The following is a 19,247-nucleotide window of genomic DNA, read 5'->3' on the forward strand; positions in this document are numbered from 1 at the left end:
CTGATGCACGATCGAGGGGCAAATCCTCCTTTTTCTCATGAATTGGGACCGAATAACAGGTTCAGTCAAACAGAATTCCCTGCAGAGGAAGCACAACCACTGATACAAACATAAATAAAATATGCTTATTCACATTATATATATTTTAGTTGAGGAAAGCATTTGTATTAACAGAATACAGTATTTAGTCAGAACCCAGTTTATAATCTTTAGAAGATAATAATCATATGGATACATCTGCAGTTCGAAAATAATTCATTTTTGGTTCAGACACTCATTAAAGAGTACGTACAAAGGCCAGTGTTCATTGTCAAACTTTTTTTTTCTTTTAAAAGAGTCGCTGACCTCATGACAGATGAATCAGCCACAGAAACACACTCTTTGATAGTGCTTTGATAAATGAGTGAATTCTTTAGTTGATATCAATTTTATATAACATTGTCTAATGCGGTGGCACGGTGGTGTAGTGGTTAGTGCTGTCGCCTCGACAGCAAGAAGGTCTGGGTTCGAGCCCCATGGCAGACGAGAGCCTTTCTGTGCGGAGTTTGCATGTTCTCCTCCGGGTGCTCCGGTTTCCACCACAGTCCAAAGACATGCAGGTTAGGTTAACTGGTGACTCTAAATTGACCGTAGGTGTGAGTATGAATGGTTGTCTGTGTCAGCCCTGTGATGACCTGGCGACTTGTCCAGGGTGTACCCCACCTTTCACCTGCAGTCAGCTGGGATAGGCTCCAGCTTGCCTGAGACCCTGTAGAACAGAATAAAAGAGGCTAGAGATAATGAGATGAGATGAGATTGTCTAATACAAGAATGGCAACATTAGTAGTATTCATGATATTGTCTGGCTAGGCTCTTCATGTTTGCACAACAAAATGAAACTTCGCTGACACTTATGAGTTGCACACAGTGTGGACCGAAAAGCCCAGACTGCAAAAACAAATAAAGATTATAGCTTAATTTCTGGGAAAATGTACATTTTGTTGTTTTGGTTTTGAACTGATGTAAAATATGGTTGATGAAATATTTAAATAATATTGGCTGGCTTATTTTTTTGGTGGTATATCAGATATATTTCATTCAGCTAGCATGATATTCAACAAGTCGAAGATGAGTTCAATATCATGCTAGCTGAATGGAATATATCTGATATACCACCAAAAAAAGCCATTATTATTATTATTATTATTATTATTATTATTATTATTATTATAATACAGTGGTGCTTGAAAGTTTGTGAACCCTTTAGAATTTTCTATATTTCTGCATAAATATGACCTAAAACAACATCAGATTTTCACACAAGTCCTAAAAGTAGATAAAGAGAACCCAGTTAAACAAATGAGACAAAAATATTATACTTGGTAATATATTTATTGAGGAAAATGATCCAATATTACATATCTGTGAGTGGCAAAAGTATGTGAACCTCTAGGATTAGCAGTTAATTTGAAGGTGAAATTAGAGTCAGGTGTTTTCAATCAATGGGATGACAATCAGGTGTGAGTGGGCACCCTGTTTTATTTAAAGAACAGGGATCTATCAAAGTCTGATCTTCACAACACATTTGTGGAAGTGTATCATGGCACAAACAAAGGAGATTTCTAAGGACCTCAGAGAAAGTGTTGTTGATGCTCATCAGACTGGAAAAGATTACAAAACCATCTCTAAAGAGTTTGGACTCCACCAATCCACAGTCAGACAGATTGTGTACAAATGGAGGAAATTCAAGACCATTGTTACCCTCCCAAGGAGTGGTCGACCAACAAAGATCACTCCAAGAGCAAGGCGTGTAATAGTCGGCAAGGTCACAAAGGACCCCAGGGTAACTTCTAAGCAACTGAAGGCCTCTCTCACATTGGCTAATTTTAATGTTCATGAATCCACCATCAGGAGAATACTGAACAACAATGGTGTGTATGGCAGGGTTGCAAGGAGAAAGCCACTGCTCTCCAAAAAGAACATTGCTGCTCATCTGCAGTTTGCTAAAGATCACGTGGACAAGCCAGAAGGCTATTGGAAAAATGTTTTGTGGCTGGATAGGACCAAAATAGAACTTTTTGGTTTAAACAAGAAGCGTTATGTTTGGAGAAAGGAAAACACTGCATTCCAGCATAAGAACCTCATCCCATCTCTGAAACATGGTGGTGGTAGTATCATGATTTGGGCCTGTTTTACTGCATCCGGGCTAGGACAGCTTGCCATCGTTGATGGAACAATGAATTCTGAATTATACCAGCGAATTCTAAAGGAAAATGTCAGGACATCTGTCCATGAACTGAATCTCAAGAGAAGGTGGGTCATGCAGCAAGACAACGACCCTAAGCACACAAGTCGTTCTACCAAAGATTGATTAAAGAAGAATAAAGTTAATGTTTTGGAATGGCCAAGTCAAAGTCCTGACCTTAATCCAATCGAAATGTTGTGGAAGGACCTGAAGCAAGCAGTTCATGTGAGGAAACCCACCAACATCCCAGAGTTGAAGCTGTTCTGTATGGAGGAATGGGCTAAAATTCCTCCAAGCTGGTGTGCAGGACTGATAAACAGTTACTGGAAATGTTTAGTTGCAGTTATTGCTGCACAAAGGGGTCACACCAGATACTGAAAGCAAATGTTCACATACTTTTGCCACTCACAGATATGTATATTGGATCATTTTCCTCAATAAATAAATGACCATGTATAATATTTTTGTCTCATTTGTTTAACTGGGTTCTCTTTATCTACTTTTAGGACTTGTGTGAAAATCTGATGATGTTTTAGGTCATATTTATGCAGAAATATAGAAAATTCTAAAGGGTTCACAAACTTTCAAGCACCACTGTACATACACACTCTCTTCATATCAGCATATCAGCATTCTCAAAGGCCAGTGCTAGCTTAACCGCGAGTCAGCACTGTCAGCGCAGCAGTGAAGTCGCCTTTCAGCTGGTGCAGCGTTCATCAGTAGTGCTAGTGAGTGCAAATAAAGCAGTCAGGCCAGTGCTATTGAGAACAAGTAGCACAGGCTAACAACTGAGAAACTAATATTTCTGTCTCCAGACTCTTCTTCCACGCTGCACGCATGCCACAGTATTTTTCACTCATACTTAAGTATTAATTTCCCTGTGTAATTTACTTCCTTTTAAAATCAACATCTATACACAGTGCTGCAACCTGGCACCCTGCCACTAATCCCTTACAAAATCCTTTGCCCTGTTGCTTTTTTGGTGTGTCTGGCTAAGTTTTGGCTGAGCTCAAGTCCCAGCTCTAATAGTAACAGTTCACCACTGCTTGTAAATATGCGTGAAGAATATCTTATGACATTTTGGTCGCCTTTCGGGTGTTCAACATGTCTTTCTCTTTCCCCGCGAACAAAGAAATGCTTCTGCGCATGCACAGCAGAAAACTCTCTCATTGAACATTCACATCAGCTCTGATGTGTGATGTCATGTTGTCTTGACAACCATGCAGTAGTGTAAACCATATTGCATGCTAATTCTCCATTGGGTAGAGTGACATAATACACGTAGGATAAGTGATATTCTAACAATATTTAATGATATCAAACCAAATGAATGAAACCCACTAGAAGGGAATAGAATACATGTTTTTATTTCATTGAAAAAGTGTCCTGTATGTATAATAATGCACACGACTCAATGCAGAAACAATAAAACCTATTATGAATTGGGAAAAAATAACATGTATGAAGCAAATGCATCAGTTGCCTTTGTAGATTTCACTAAATTTGTAGAAACAGAATCTTTAAAATCCTTAATTTTGTCAAATTTAGCATTAAAATACTTAGCATTCAAAATGCATTTTGCTGCCCTCACAATGGTATAAGATAGATGATAGTGTTTGTATCACAGAGACAAACACTGATCCATTTTCACAGATTTTCAATCAGTTAAGCTGCACACACAGTTTATGATGGCAGAATATGTGGTTTAAGTCTAAGGTGAAATCAACTTTTTTTTTTAAGATACACTTATAATGGAACATTACGTGTCTAAACTGATACAAAATATTCAAGATCACTTTTTGAATCTGTCCCAAGAGATAGACACATGGACATACTTAGATTTGATTATTTACGCTACGTTTTCCTGGTTCTGTAGATTTAGACTAAACATTATACTGCAGGCCAAACTATTTCAAGGATATGTAGGCTCGTCACTGCAAAAATGCTTAACAGTCTTGAGAAATGTTTGTTTCTCATGTAAAACGATCTTGGTCACAAGTGGCATATCTCAGTTTACTGATTCCATCATTTACTGCAACTTCAATGGAAATGTCCCAGTGGAGAGAAAGTTCATTAATATTTTATTTTATTTTTTTTCTCTTGCAGGGAACTGAATGGAAATAACTTCACCCGCATCAACAGAAATGATTTTAGTGGACTCAAATACCTCCGTGTTCTGTAAGTTTCTCCTAACGTTTTAATGCCCAGTATCCGACAAACATGTAGATGACTTGCAACCACGTGATTAAAATGTGCTACGTCATGAGCGTCCATCATGATGGTGGATATACAAAGTGACTAGGATGGCAGCTGCTGAAAACGTGTCTGTAAACAGTGCTGAATTTTCTCAGTATTACCATGATTTGAACAGTCGAGTGAAGATTCGATACAAAGAGAAGATAGATATGTGTGGTTCTGACCCATATTATTTAAAAAAAAAGTCAGAATTTTCTGAGGATAAGACGCTTCTACCGACCATCGAGTACCCAGATATCGCGTTCTATCTGGTTTGGCAGACTTCATGGGTTGACAAATCTCAAATGAAGGAACACGAAATAAATTCTTCCATGATATTATTGAGAAAGCTTTTGAATCTCACCTGAGATAAAATGATTACTGCAAACACAAGCTGTTTTGGTTTTAGCGTCTGTTAGATCAGCCCTGCTGATGTTGTTCAGCCGTGCTCGTCTCCTCTCTGTACTAAGCCTCAGAGTTTCCTTGACCTCTTTCCGAATCACGGATAGAATTCTAAAAAATCGGAATGTGCCACGGTCACAGGTACTTTTGTGACCACAACCATATACAGCACAAAGATAAGGCAAAGCTAAAAGAATGCTTAAAGCAGTGGAAAAAACAAAGAGATTTGTGCATGCATGACTATGTTTTGTATGGAATGTCGCTTGAGCCTACATTTGTATATCCACCAACATGGCCGACATCTGGGTTTCTATTTTGCTTTGACGTCACTTGCAAGTCAAGGATACATGGCCAAAGTTATAATACAGTTTACAAATTATAATTTTTTTTTAAAGTTAATCTTACTTCATTTTGATTTAGCCATCACAAAATACTACTATATTTTATAGTCTACACCCCAAACACCCTCTTACGAGGAGAAATTACTGTCATTTTGTTACATGCAAGATGGAAACAACTTTCTACAAGTATCTCCCTGTTAACATCCCCAACACCCCCGCCCCCTTCACACCCACACCCACCCACCCTCCAGTTTCCCCAAGGAGCTTGAAGGTCTCCCTGTAGTTCCAGGTGGGTTGTTAACATGATTAACATAGAGGCAGAAGCATTGGGGAGGGGATACTCTCACATTTCTGACCCCCGGGACTTAGCTGCCTCACTGTGAAAATGGGAGCATGAACCTTTGCCCCTAGTAAAGACGGCGCTTACAGGAAAAACAGTTTATGCTTACGGTCATGAGCCTCACACACACACACACACACACACACACACACACACACACACACACACACACACTGAGAAAACAAAGAATGGTTGCCTACATCTTAAAACCATGCCTGACATGGTCTACCATCTGGGGAGATGTTCGTTCCTTCTGATTTATAAGGCTAAGTTTGTCAAGTAATTCTGCCATTTAGTATAATTGGTTTAATAAGTCACTCATGAGTACTAGTGCATTTCAAAATATTGGAATATCATGAAAAAGTTCATTTTTTTCATAATTTAATCAAAAACATAAACTTTCATATATTCTGTATTCATTACATGTAAGGTGAAATATTTCAAGGCTCATCTCATCTCATTATCTCTAGCCACTTTATCCTTCTACAGGGTCGCAGGCAAGCTGGAGCCTATCCCAGCTGACTACGGGCGAAAGGCGGGGTACACCCTGGACAAGTCGCCAGGTCATCACAGGGCTGACACATAGACACAGACAATCATTCACACTCACACCTACGGTCAATTTAGAGTCACCAGTTAACCTAACCTGCATGTCTTTGGACTGTGGGGGAAACCAGAGCACCCGGAGGAAACCCACGCGGACACGGGGAGAACATGCAAACTCCGCACAGAAAGGCCCTCACCGGCCACGGGGCTCGAACCCGGACCTTCTTGCTGTGAGGCGACAGCGCTAACCACTACATCACCGTGCCGCCCCTATTTCAAGGCTTTTTTATTTTAATTTTTAAAATATTAGAATATTTCATTTTGAGTTTGAGTAAAACAGTATAAATACTGTGTATCTCTCAGTCTAGTCCAGTACATGGAACCACAATCATGGGGAAGACTGCTGACTTGACAGTTGTCCAGAAGACGATCATCGACATCCTCCACAAAGAGGGTAAGCCACAGAAGGTCATTGTTGAAAAGGCTGGCTGGAAAAGGTGCACAAGCAACAGGGATGACCGCAGACTTAAGAGGATTGTCAAGAAAAGTTGATTCAAGAACTTGGGAGAGCTTCACAAGGAGTGGACTGAGGCTGGTGTCAGTGCATCAAGAGCCATCATGCACAGATGTCTTCAGGAAAGGGGCTACAACTGTCACATTCCTAATATCAAGCCACTGCTGAACCAGAGACAACGGCAGAAGTGTCTTACCTGTGCTAAGGAGAGAAAGAGCTGGACTGTTGCTCACTGGACTTGATAAAACACAATGGACCAACACCAGCAGATGACGTGGCACCCTAAATCATCACAGACTGTGGAAACTTCACACTGTATTCTATGTATTCCAAACACCTTGTATTCTGTACCTCTCCACTCTTCCTCCAGCCTCTAGGACCTTGATTTCCAACTGAAATGTAAAATTTACTTTAATCTGAAAAGATGACTTTGAACCACTGAGCAACAATCCAGTTCTTTCTTTCCATAGCCCAGGTAAGACACTTCTGACATTGTCTCTGGTTCAAGATTGGCTTGATATTAGGAATGCAACAGTTGTTGTCCTTTCCTGAAGACATCTGTGCATGGTGGCTCTTGATGCACTAACACCAGACTCAGTCCACTCCTTGTGAAGCTCTCCCAAGTTCTTGAATTGACTTTTCTTGACGATCCTCTCAAGGCTGCGGTCATCCCTGTTGCTTGTGCACCTTTTCCAGCCAGCCTTTTCAACAATGACCATCTATGGCTTACTCTCTATGTGGAGGGTATCGATGATCGTCTTCTGGACAAGGGTCAAGTCAGCAGTCTTCCCCATGATTGTGATTGCATGTACTCAACTAGACCGAGAGATATACAGTATTTATGCTGTTTTCCTCAAACTCAAAATGAAATATTCTAATAATCTGAGATACTGGATTTCTGGCTTTCATGAACTATAACCCATAATCATCAAAATTAAAACAAAAAAGCCTTGAGATATTTCACTTTACATGTAATGAATATAGAATATATGAAAGTTTACCTTTTTTAATTAAATTTAAAAAAACAAAAAAAACATGGACCTTTTCACGATATTCCAATATTTTGAAATGCACTAGTACGTAAACAGTCACAGCTGGATGTTAGCTTGTTTCTTTTTGTAGTTTGCTTTATTAGATTGTGAAAAACACTCAAAGACCACCACCTCTGGAGAAAATGGTGATCACTTGTTATTTTTACTTACTCATTTATTTATGAAGAGGCTGTGATTGGTGACCCACAATCATGTTTCAACCTGGGGAAGAAAAATCAAATTGCTAGATCTCATTCCATGTTCTCAGTTGGATCTGGCAGTTCCACGAAAGTTAATTTTAATGAATAACTCTTGTTTTCTCAAAACCTGTCTGCATCTATCAAGGTGTTAGATTGCACCACTTCCAAAGAATAAATTTTTTTTGAAGTCCCTGTGGTGAGTCTGTTTATTCGCAGTGTTGAGGGTTCATATGAAGTCTGTGGTTCTGAGGGTTTACCTGACCTGTTTTGAATAAGTAGCTTCAGTTTAGAGCACCTAGCCACAGAGTTGCTGGTGGTCTACACATCCCAGAGCTGCAAGCCTCCTTGGTTCACTTCCCACCACCATCGCAGACCACACCAGCCAATGTCTACTGGCTAGACACTGCCACCACAGTCCCCCAGCCCTCCCATGTACCTCTCCCTACCCCCTGTCCTGGCTAGACTCCCTCAAATTCCCTCTTATTTGCCAAGATTCCACCACCTTCTAATTTCCTTCCACAAACAGGTCTATCACTCCATAAACCTACCTGAAGAGCACTCTGTCCCAATCCACCCAAGGTATGCCAAACAACTCCATCACCAACTGTGACTTCTCTCCACAGGCAGCTGATGGAGAACCAGATTGGAGCCGTTGAGCGGGGAGCCTTTGATGACATGAAAGAACTGGAGAGACTGTAAGTGTTCTGACTGCAGTCTCTTCTACGAGCCAACTAAGAACTGAAGCAATATTAAGCTTAACACAGGGAACAGCTTTACGCTTAGTAATGTTAGGAGAACCCCTTTAAAAAAAAAAAAGCAAGAAGCTATACAAAACCGAACAAGTGATCTGAGGTTGCTGGCTAGGTTTACTAGCCAACCAGGAACCCGACCAAGAATGTGTGGAAAAAAGGCTTTGGCTTACATGATTCTAAACACATTTGCCAATCTCCTTTGTTTGAGAAGCTACAAGAAGCCCCCCAATCAGAAAAGGGGGAATGGTGGCTTCAGCATGTAGCCACTGTCAAAACGAAGGAGCCACATCACAGCTGCACTGCTGTTCTGCACATATCATGTGGTAAACTATTGAAACTAGGATTGCAGCTGTACAGCTGTTTACTTTAATGTGCAACATGTGAAGTCAAAAAACACCATCATCTGATCTTTATAGTAGTTCTCAAAAATCATTAGCTTCCACTCCCATATGGTTCACTGCCTTTGCCTCAAACTATAAGCACTTAAAATCTGTGGTCTCGTTTGGTAATTAGTCCCAATCTGTCCCTTTCAGTTTTGCTAATTATACTGGTCATCTTGTGCTGATTTTTGTTTTGCACATCTCAAAATGAATACACTGATCATGTCCTTTGCCTAATTTTCACCAGCTGCCTTTCATATCAGATAATTTCCACTTCATTTGTATTCTTGCCTGTTATAGTGACTTTAACGTAGCTCCTTTCCCCCCCTTTTTGCCTCTGTTAGACGTCTAAATAGGAACCAACTCTACCAGCTGCCAGAGCTACTGTTCCAGAAGAATGCTGCTTTGTCACGACTGTGAGTCTCCTGACATTTTCATATCTATTGTTTATGACGTGCTTCAGTCTGGCGAAGGTTTTGTGTATGCCTTTTAAACATATTTACACAATGGCTTGAAATATTTTAGCATGTTTGACTGTGTTGGTCAAGTCGATATGTGATTTGTGAAGGTGAAGGTCATGCGTCCTGGCAATGTATAGATAACTGGGTACATTTTTGAGAGAGATTTTATGCAGATATGATTTGAAAAATTGTGTGTGCCTATGAGTACACCACTATGGAAGGGTAGAATTGCTTGAGAAGGTCGAAAAGGTTGAGGGCATTTCATTTTTATGAATGTTGTCATTGATGGGAAATATTTGGGGTTTGCAGTGGGAAGCCAAACGTTGCCCTAAGAAGAAACTTTTGCTTCTGGTAGGTTGGACAGGCTGTTTCTCTGTTCTTTCGGGAGGAAAACTAGCAATCAAAAATGCCCCCACCTCCATCTCAGAGTAGCAAACCACAGTTTTTTTTTTTTTTTGCTTTTTTTAAAGTTCTTATTAAAGTCTGAAAGCTAGTACTGTTTCTGTACATAATTGCTATGAAGTGTCCTTTCTGCTGATCGTTTAAGTTCATGTTACCTGTAGCCAGTGGTGGGAATGTTTTCTTACTGAGACAAGGTAAAACCATTTCCTTTTCCAGACCTCTGTTCCCCCAAAGACATGCATACACAATTGGACTCTCTAAAGCCAAACCCTTCTGTTCACATCATTCAAACGTTTATGTTTTCAAGCACATATTAAACTTCAGCCTCTGGCAATAGAAACAGCTGTTTGAACAACTTATCCGACATCAACCTTGGTTTATTGTTGTTCCTATGTTGTGGAAATTTCCTTCATGTGCAAATTGCACTGAATCATTTATTGTCTCATATTCCTTTTTTTTTTTTTTTTTGAAGAGCAAAGCTTTTTAATTTGGGCATCACATGTGGAGAGCTATTATGAGCTTAATAAGTACAAATTTAATTGTTTTGAATGAAACCATGGCAGGAATTGAGCATCAAGGATCAAATGTACCCTTACTGCCCCCGAAACCTCATCTGACATCTGTCGCATGGTCTGCTCTTCACCAAAAGGCAGTATGAATAAATTACAGAACTGTCTTACTTGAGTTGAGGAAATTTAAATATCAGTAAAATGTTTCTTATCCCAAAGGAACACTTGCTCTTGCACTTGCTTGGAGCACTCACTGGGGCTTGTTATTATGCTTATTTTTTCAATGCCATTAACAAGTGGGTTTAATGTAAAAGCCTGTTAGCCTTAGGTGGTATATTAATCCAGATGTTTTCTTGTAATGTTAATTGGCTCCATTCGTTCTCGTGTGTGTGTGTGCGCGCGCACGCTCATTTTTGTATTGGCACAAACAGTGGCTCCAAGTCATTGATGCTGGCCAGAAAGTGGAAGGTCAGCCTCAGCCAATTTGTTCTCTGTGCTTTTTACACAAAAGATGGCATCCACCAGCTAAGTGCAATGCCTTTTCTGAAAAAAAATCTGTGCTATTCTTTGTTCTGGGCAAGACTAATCCTTAATCCTTGAGTACTGATGCGTTAGTGAGTTTAAAATGTAGTGAAATTCTGGAAAAGAGCAAAACCATTCACTTCACGGTACTCCAGTCGACTATGGAGCAGGTCAGCAGGTCTGAACTGGTTTTATTACACTCTCTGTGAGAAGGCTGTTCAAGTTGATTTGGTGCTGTAATTGCTTTCCAAAGATGAATTTGGGAGCTAACCTAATATTTGTTTGCATTACTCTCACTGATGTAACACAGTGTAGAAACAGGTCGGATGATGGCTTTCTATTGGACGTTGCAGGGGAATACTTAGCAAGACAGCAAGACGTCAGGAACATGACAAAAATAAGGACTGACTTGGTGGAACAATAACAGACAACAATGGGTGGCATCCATTACGGTTAACAACCTGTTGCTGCCCCCTTCTCCTCTCACTCATTACCCCCCCCCCCCCGCTAGGAAAGAAAGGTTGCATTCCCTGTAATCTGCCGATGCCGTGCCTGTAATTAGTGCATTCATACTGTGAGTACAGCAGAACCAAGCGCCTGAGAGAGTTTAGGGAGGAGGGTCAAAGCAAGCTTGATGGCTGCCTTCTGGCTGCGGCATCTGGTTTGGAGAAAGCTGGTGCATGTGGGTGTGTGTGTGTGTGTGAAGGTGGCAAGCAGGGTCGGCAGGTTTATGACCCTTGCTGGAAAGATTTAATTTACAGTGGCTTTGGACAAAGCATCTAGTTGCTGATAGGAACGGAGTCACCGGTTGCTTTCCATGTGTGCACGTGAGAGAGGGATGGGTGGGCATGCTATATAAACTTCTGTATGTACAAACTTTGCATTTAAGTTTGTAAAATTTCCATACAAATTTGCATTAATGCATGGAATTCGGAAGATTCTTTCTGCAATAATAAATGTGCTTCCTCCTACGTGGCATTTTGGAGTACTGATGGTAAATGAGTGGCCCAAAGTCATGGCGTTCTCTCTGCAACACAATTTGTTTGCATGGTAATGGACATTTGGAACATTTGGTAGAAATGATAGAAGCTAAGATCATTTTATTTCTTCTTAGACTCATAAAAGTGAAATTAAATATTTAAGTCATTCCACGAAATTGAGTCATATATGAGTTGATCGCCGACGAGGTGCGTAGCGGCGAGTTGACTATAAGCCATGTACCAGTGTTGTAGTCAAGTCATGAAATCTCAAGTCCAAGTCCAGTATCGAGTCCCCAGTGTTCAAGTCCGAGTCATTAAAGAAAATTTCGAGTCGAGTCCACTGTTGATCCGAGTTGAGTCCGAGAACAAGACTCCAAGCGCACCATTTGACGGTGGCTGTTGCTGCCTTTATGTGAAAGCGTCTCTGCTACTATATTGGACTAACGTTACTGCTTGACTGCCCCATTTTAGTTAATAGACTTCAGATAAAAAGCGTGTTCATCGCTCAGCAAGCCCCGCCCACTATCAACAGGGCAAATAACATGAGAGAGGGTTAACACTTGCTAGTTCATAGGTCAGCAAGCCCCGCTATCAACAGAGCAATGAACATAGCATGTCACTTCCTTCTCTGGGTGGAGTCTTACCAAATGATGATTGAAGTTCGAGGTTGTCCCCGTCATCTCCTTGATAGTTCTTCTACATATGGAACACATAGCAGTGCATTTTTCCCACTGCACGAGAAGTCTGTATAAGCAAAGCGGACAATCCTAGGGGTTTCTCTCCAGGCATTTTATCGCCATTAACATTAATTTGTTCCTGAACATGACCTATGAACAGGTGAATATGCATTCTCTTGCACAAAATTAGTATAAAGATTAATGTAGATATAAAGATCTTATGCCAAATTATTATGGCATGTTGCAAAAAATAAAGAAAAAATTCGCGTCCTCATCTCCAATTTATGAGTCCGAATGCAGTTAATGTACGAGTCTTAGTCCGAGTCATCAGTGGTCAAGTCCAAGTCAAGTCATGAGTCCTGAAAATTAGGGCACAAGTCAGACTCGAGTACTACAAGCCTGCCATGTACGATGAGATTAAGTGGAATAACTCTTTTATTCTATCCACATTCACTGGATTTTGAGAAACAGAGCATTTGTATTTTTATTTTTTGCAAATTCAATAAATAAAAACTTTATACAAACATCCGACAAAATAATTTTGCTTAGAATATAAACAAACTGGTGAAATGACAGTAGCAATTTGTGAAAAATGCTATAATAATAATTCTTGAAAATAAAAGATGCGTTCTTACCACAAAATACTTTTATTCCATATTTTGTGGCTTTTGGGTTTTTTTTTTTTTTTTTTTTGGGGGGTTTTGTTTTCGAGTAGATTTTTTATTTTGTCCTCAGTTGGTTTAGCAACACGCTATGCCATTTTGTTGTTGTCGTTCTTCTTCTCCTCTAGGTTTTTTTTGGCGGTTGGCAAACCAACTTAAAGATTCCTTACCACCACCGACTGGGCTGGAGTATGGAACAGGAGAAATTTGTGGGGGGACAACTATGTTCTTTTTGCTATTTCTCTTTCTTTTACATACTTCATAACAAAGCCACCATTTTGTTTTTCTCTATTCTACGGTATGTGAGCTGATATCCTTGTAGTAGAGTAGCCAATCAGAGTGTGCGATTGCTCATGTCCAGTGAATGTGGATGGAATGAAATATATGTAGATATATGCCATATATTTGAGTGAGCTATCTTATCTCACAGATACACAGTAATCCAACCTTAGATCATCTAAGTGCCATTTAGCTTTCAGCAACCGATCAGCTCTCTGTCCCTTGCCCTTCTCCGGTGGTAAAAGTGGATTTTACGAGTTGTGGTGCTTTTATGGGCTATGCAGTGTGTATAAGAAACAGAAACACCATAAAACCATCTGAAGTAAGCGGAAGCCAAACAGGTAATTTAGAAACCACTCTGTCGTCTGAAGTATTTAAATAAGTGAAAAGTGGAACAGAGGATTAGTTTCTATATACAGTACTACCAGTTCTGTATTTCTCTCTCATCATCAATAATTCACAGGATGGATAGGCCATGTTAAATATTCACGATTAATGCCTTCAACATCAAACCTTTCAATCAGTGGGTATCAAGCACTGTGCTTCATTGCCTGCTCCCACAGGACTTCCACATGTCAGATCAGTCTAGAAGCGAGGAAGCTCTGGAATATCATTAATAAATAGTTCACCCTCTTCTTCTGCTCACCATAAGTGTTTTATTCAACACATATTTGGGGAATCAGGCTAGATTTGATTATGAATTGATAGGTCATGCATTAATTATAACTTTGGAGTCGGATTTTAAACAAGTCAGGGAAATTTTGCAAGGCGACTACGCGGTGCTATAGTGGTATCTGGATTGGAAAAGTCGGATGCAGCACTGTTTAATGGTGCTAAGCCTTTTGGCTTCTACCGAAACTGACCCGCCTTTGGTGCTGGCTGGAATTATGAGGCAGCAGCCAGCAATAACAGCTTTTATAGTGACTGACTTGTTCTCAGCCGATTGGTATAAACTTCTAGCATCCTGCATTTTCACAAGCTGTTTGCTGTTCCTCTGCTTGCAGGTCGTCTGTAATAAATTTTACTGGAAGTTAACAAAATCCTTATCCTCTTGCTTGCCTTAAACTATATCACAGGTGGTGCACCCCTTCGTTTGCATGGTGGGTAGCATGTGGTGGTGGTTGTTTGATCTGGAGAGGTGTGATGCTCAAAGGCGTACAAGTTGTCGGCTGAAAAAGCAATATGTCTAAATGATTTGTGTCAACAAGGCATGGAAGAAGCCACTTCTCCCGCTACCTGTTTTGTCCCTCGTCATTCGTCGTGTGTAAACAAGCAAACAGTAAGGTGCAAAGGAACCCTCCCACCACCACACACGCGCGCGCACACACACACAGTGCCAGTGTCAAGCAGACTAGTGTTAGTCTACACTAATCTATGCTACTGAGCTCTGTCAACACCTCCTCCCAAGCCTTCATTCCCAGGTGACTAGAGTACACAAGCCTAAACACCATAAAAGAGAGCGGGAGATAAGTAAAGACTTGTACAGAGGAAGGGCAATAGACCAGGAAAAGCGGAGTGTGCTGGCTTATGCAGTCATGTTTGCAATTTAATTTGGGTATTTGAAGGCTTCTTGGGGAACTGCATCTGGAATTCTTTCTCTCATTGACCCTCTGGCTGATTTTTTTTTTTTGGTCTTCAAGCTCCTCTGTTTGTTGTTAGTCTTTTCTTGAGGTCGTATATTTGTTTTGCAGGAACAAAGTGCCGTCCTGAAGCCTCAGGTTTTTGAAAAGTGGGTCCTAATGTCCCACCTCTGAAACAATTCAAGCTCTCATTGATTGGCCCTGTTCTCAACTTAGTCACAAGATCTGCCACCCTGCAGACTGTAGATGCATTAAATATTTAAACTCTTAATGAAAATACTAGCATTCTCTTTCTCATGCACACACACACACACACACACACACACACACACACACACACACACACACACACACTCTCTCGCGCACATACCATGAACTGATGGAAGTTACATTTAATAATAATAATAATTTTAATCTACAGCGGATATAAAAAGTGTACACACCCCATTAAATGATCAGTTTTTCTGATGTAAAAAAAATGAGACCACGATAAATAATTTCAAAACTTTTCCCACCTTTAATGTGACCTATTACCTGTACAATTCAATTGAAAAACAAACAAATCTGATAGGGAGAAAACATAAAAAAATGTACAATAAGCTGGTTGCATAAGTGTGCACACCCTTAAACTAATACTTTGTTGAAGCACCTTTTGATTTAATTCCAGCATTCAGTCTTTTTGGGTCGGAGTCTATCAGCCTACCACATCTCGACTTGGCAATATTTGCCCACTCTTCCTTGCAAAAGCGCTCCAAATCTGTCAGATTGCGAGGACATCTCTTGTGCACAGCCCTCTTCAGGTCACCCCACAGATTTTCAATTGGATTTAGGTCTGGGCTCTGGCTGGGCCGTTCCAAAACTTTTTTGGAGTCATTGTCGTGCTGAAAGATGAAATTCCTCTTTATCTTCAGCTTTCTAGCAGACACCTGAAGGTTTTGGGCCAAAATTGGCTGATATTTAGAACTGTTCATGATTCTCTCCACCTTGACTAAAGCCCCTGTTCCAGCTGAAGAAAAACAACCCCAAAACATGATGCTGCCACCACCATGCTTCACCGTGGGTATGGTGTTCTTTTGGTGGCATGCAGTGTTGTTTTTGCACCAAACATACCTTTTGGAATTGTGGCCAAAAAGTTCAACCTTGGTTTCATCAGACCATAACACATTTTCCCACATGCTTTTGGGAGAGTTTATGTATTTTTTTTTCCAAATTTACCCGGGCCTGGATATTTTTCTTTGACCCTACCTCATAGTCCAGACATATGGAGAATACGGGAGATTGTTGTCACATGTAGTACACAACCAGTACTTGCCAGAAATTCCTGCAGCTCCTTCAGTGTTGCTGTAGGCCTCTTGGCAGCCTCCCTGACCAGTTTTTGTCTTGTTTTTTCATCAATTTTGGAGGGATGTCCAGTTCTCGGTAATGTCATTGTTGTCCCATATTTTCTCCACTTCTTGATGACTGTCTTCACTGTGCTCCATGGTATATCTAATGCTGTGGAAATTTTTTTCTACCCTTCTTTTGACTGATACCTTTCAACAATGAGATCCCTCTGATGCTTTGTAAGCTCTCTGTGAACCCTGGCTTTTGTTGGAGTATGCAACTGAGTAAATGTCTGAATTTTATTTGGGGTTAATCAGAGTAATTTTAATTGATGGCAGGTATGTACCCAAAAAGACTGAATGCTATAATTAAATCAAAAGGTGCTTCAACAAAGTATTAGTTTAAGGGTGTGCACACTTATGCAGCAAGCTTATTGTACTTTTTTTATTTTTAATGTTTTTCCCCCTAACAGATTTGTTTGTTTTTCAATTTAATTGTACAGGTTATAGGTTACATTAAAGGTGGGAAAAGTTTTGAAATTATTTATCGTGGTCTCATTTTTTTTTTTACCTAAGAAAAACCTATCATTTTAACAGGGTGTGTACACTTTTTATATCCACTGTAAATAGTGTCTTTCTCACACCCAAGGTTGCTTTACAATTAGAAGAAAAAGAGAAAAAAAGAGTCCATCAAAAGAGGGTCAGGATGTAATTCCAATGGCATAGCTACCCACAGTCCCACCAAAAGGCACACAAAGATAAATCCCACACCACCTGCACAGCTCCTGTGACACCACTGGGCAACATCGCTCAGAACACCACACCATGGATCCACAAGGCAAGCACAGAAGCACCGCTGCACAGAGTGCTGGTATGTCCCAAACCACCTGCACAGCGACCGCGACACCACTGGGCAACATCGCTCGGAACACGGCACCAAGCACAGAAGCACCACAGCACAGAGCGCTGGACAACCACGTTGTTAAAAGAACAACGAGCTCACTGCAGTCCATAGCGAGGAGCACAGGCATCATCCATGGCGGACCAAGGCCTGAAGGGAAACAACGCCCAAAACTGGGTCCGGAGCTATGCCACAACCGGTGGACAAAAACAGTCAAACAAAAAAAGAAACATCAAACTATACAAACACAAAAAGAAAAACAAAGGGAGAAAAACATGCTCCGGTGAGAAGTGGCAGCCAAAATGCGCACCGCGTACTCTCAACTGGAAACAGAAAAACATTTGACAAGTTGAGCAGATTAAACAAAAAACAAAAACATTCCTCCCCTCATTCTCAATCTCAGTTTAATGTCACTCTGGTTTGCGTGAATCACATCCTGAAGTTTCAGTGGTGGTTTCTGGAGCATTCCTCTTCCTCTCCATGAATTCTGGCTTTCTAAGCAGGATGCTAGCCTGATGTTAGACCTGGACAACAAGGGTGTAGTCAAAATCCTCTATAGAGAGAGTGGAGAGCTGGATGGTCAGTAGGTCACACAGGCTTCTTGCTGCAAGATGGGACCTCCAGTCGCTCTTGACTAACTTAATTTGATTTATGCATCTTTCACAGTTTGCTATCAAGGCTGGTTGGGTGAGCATGAGCTCAACCAGGCTGAGGATGTCGGGGCATTGGTGTTGCAAAAGCCTGTTGATCTCTGGTCAGGTCTTTGTGTGGAGACTTTCTCCCAAATCGGTCAGACTGGCTTTGAGAATGGTCCACTGGTCTGGGGTGCATTCAACAGTGACCCCCAATGATGTCAGGATACTCTGGAAGTGTCTGGTTAGTTCCTCCACTTCTGATTCACCAAATTCTGAAAGGAGACAGATTAAATGAAACAGATATTGTGTTATATGCTTTCAGGAATTTGCAGATGAAATAAGTATTGTTGTCTGACTCTAACCTACATATCTTCACAGTGATTTGCATCAAGCCAACTGTTAAGATTCACCAACTTCATAGCATGGAGAATTCCCATGCTCATGTCAGGGAATTGACTTTGTAGACTGTGGCACAGCTGGTCAAGCAGCTTGAACTTGGCCTTCATGACACTGTTTAGGGTGTTGTCATCATTCTTGTGCTGGTCCATACAGACTTTCAGCTTGGGGCCAGGTCTGGGGTACATTAGTAAGTTTATTCAAGATATTCATCTAAGCAGCCACGCACAACTTTTCAGTTCTGACAGTTGAGGTTTGAAGATTCTGAGAGCGGCTGCTGAGGTGGGTCAGGCAGTCATGCATGAAGTTGCAGAACATGAAAACTGCTGGATCCCAGCAGGTTTGGAAGTCGTGGCATGCTTTGCTCCTCTGCACTGGATTCACCCCTTCAGCATCTGGTTACTGAATCTTTATACAAAATCAGTCAAACAAGAAAATTTTGTTCAGTGGCCACTTTGAAAAATAAGCTAGTTAAATAATTATATTCTTCTGAGCCTAATTCATTACAATCAACTGAACTAAGCTTTTCACATTCAGGTATACAATCTATACATTATTTAGTCGACCTGTTCTAGGTGCAGGTGGCATGGTGGTATAGTGGTTAGCACTGTCACCTCACAGCAAGAAGGTTCTGGGTTCAAGCCCAGTGGCTGACGAGAGCCTTTCTGTGTGGAGTTTGCATGTTCTCCCCGTGCCTGCATAGGTTTCCTCTGGGTGCTCCGGTTTCCCCCACAGTCCAAAGATATGCAGCTTAGGCTAATTGGTGGTTCTAAATTGACTGTAGGTGTGAATGTGAGTGTGAATGGTTGTTTGTCTTGTTGTGTCAACCCTGCAATGACCTGGTGACTTGTCCAGGGTGTACCCCACCTCTTGCCCATAGTCAGCTGGGATAGGCTCCAGCTTACCCATGACCCTGCACAGGATAAGTGGTTACGGAGAATGGATGGATGGATATT

The 19,247-nt window shown here is 40.9% G+C and overlaps 1 protein-coding gene across 2 annotated transcripts in view; it reads left to right on the forward strand.

Annotated features, from left to right (window-relative positions):
- Positions 1 to 19,247, forward strand: part of slit1a (slit homolog 1a (Drosophila)) — a 206,844-nt gene that overhangs the window by 15,391 nt on the left and 172,206 nt on the right. For both annotated transcript variants that reach the window (XM_060916914.1, XM_060916915.1), the window contains exons 2-4: positions 4,331 to 4,402; positions 8,457 to 8,528; positions 9,310 to 9,381. In XM_060916914.1, the coding sequence (XP_060772897.1) occupies positions 4,331 to 4,402; positions 8,457 to 8,528; positions 9,310 to 9,381 (216 nt within the window). The remainder of the gene's footprint in view (positions 1 to 4,330; positions 4,403 to 8,456; positions 8,529 to 9,309; positions 9,382 to 19,247) is intronic.

This window comes from Neoarius graeffei, chromosome 3 (genome assembly GCF_027579695.1).
Source record: "Neoarius graeffei isolate fNeoGra1 chromosome 3, fNeoGra1.pri, whole genome shotgun sequence".
Classification (NCBI taxonomy): domain Eukaryota; kingdom Metazoa; phylum Chordata; class Actinopteri; order Siluriformes; family Ariidae; genus Neoarius; species Neoarius graeffei.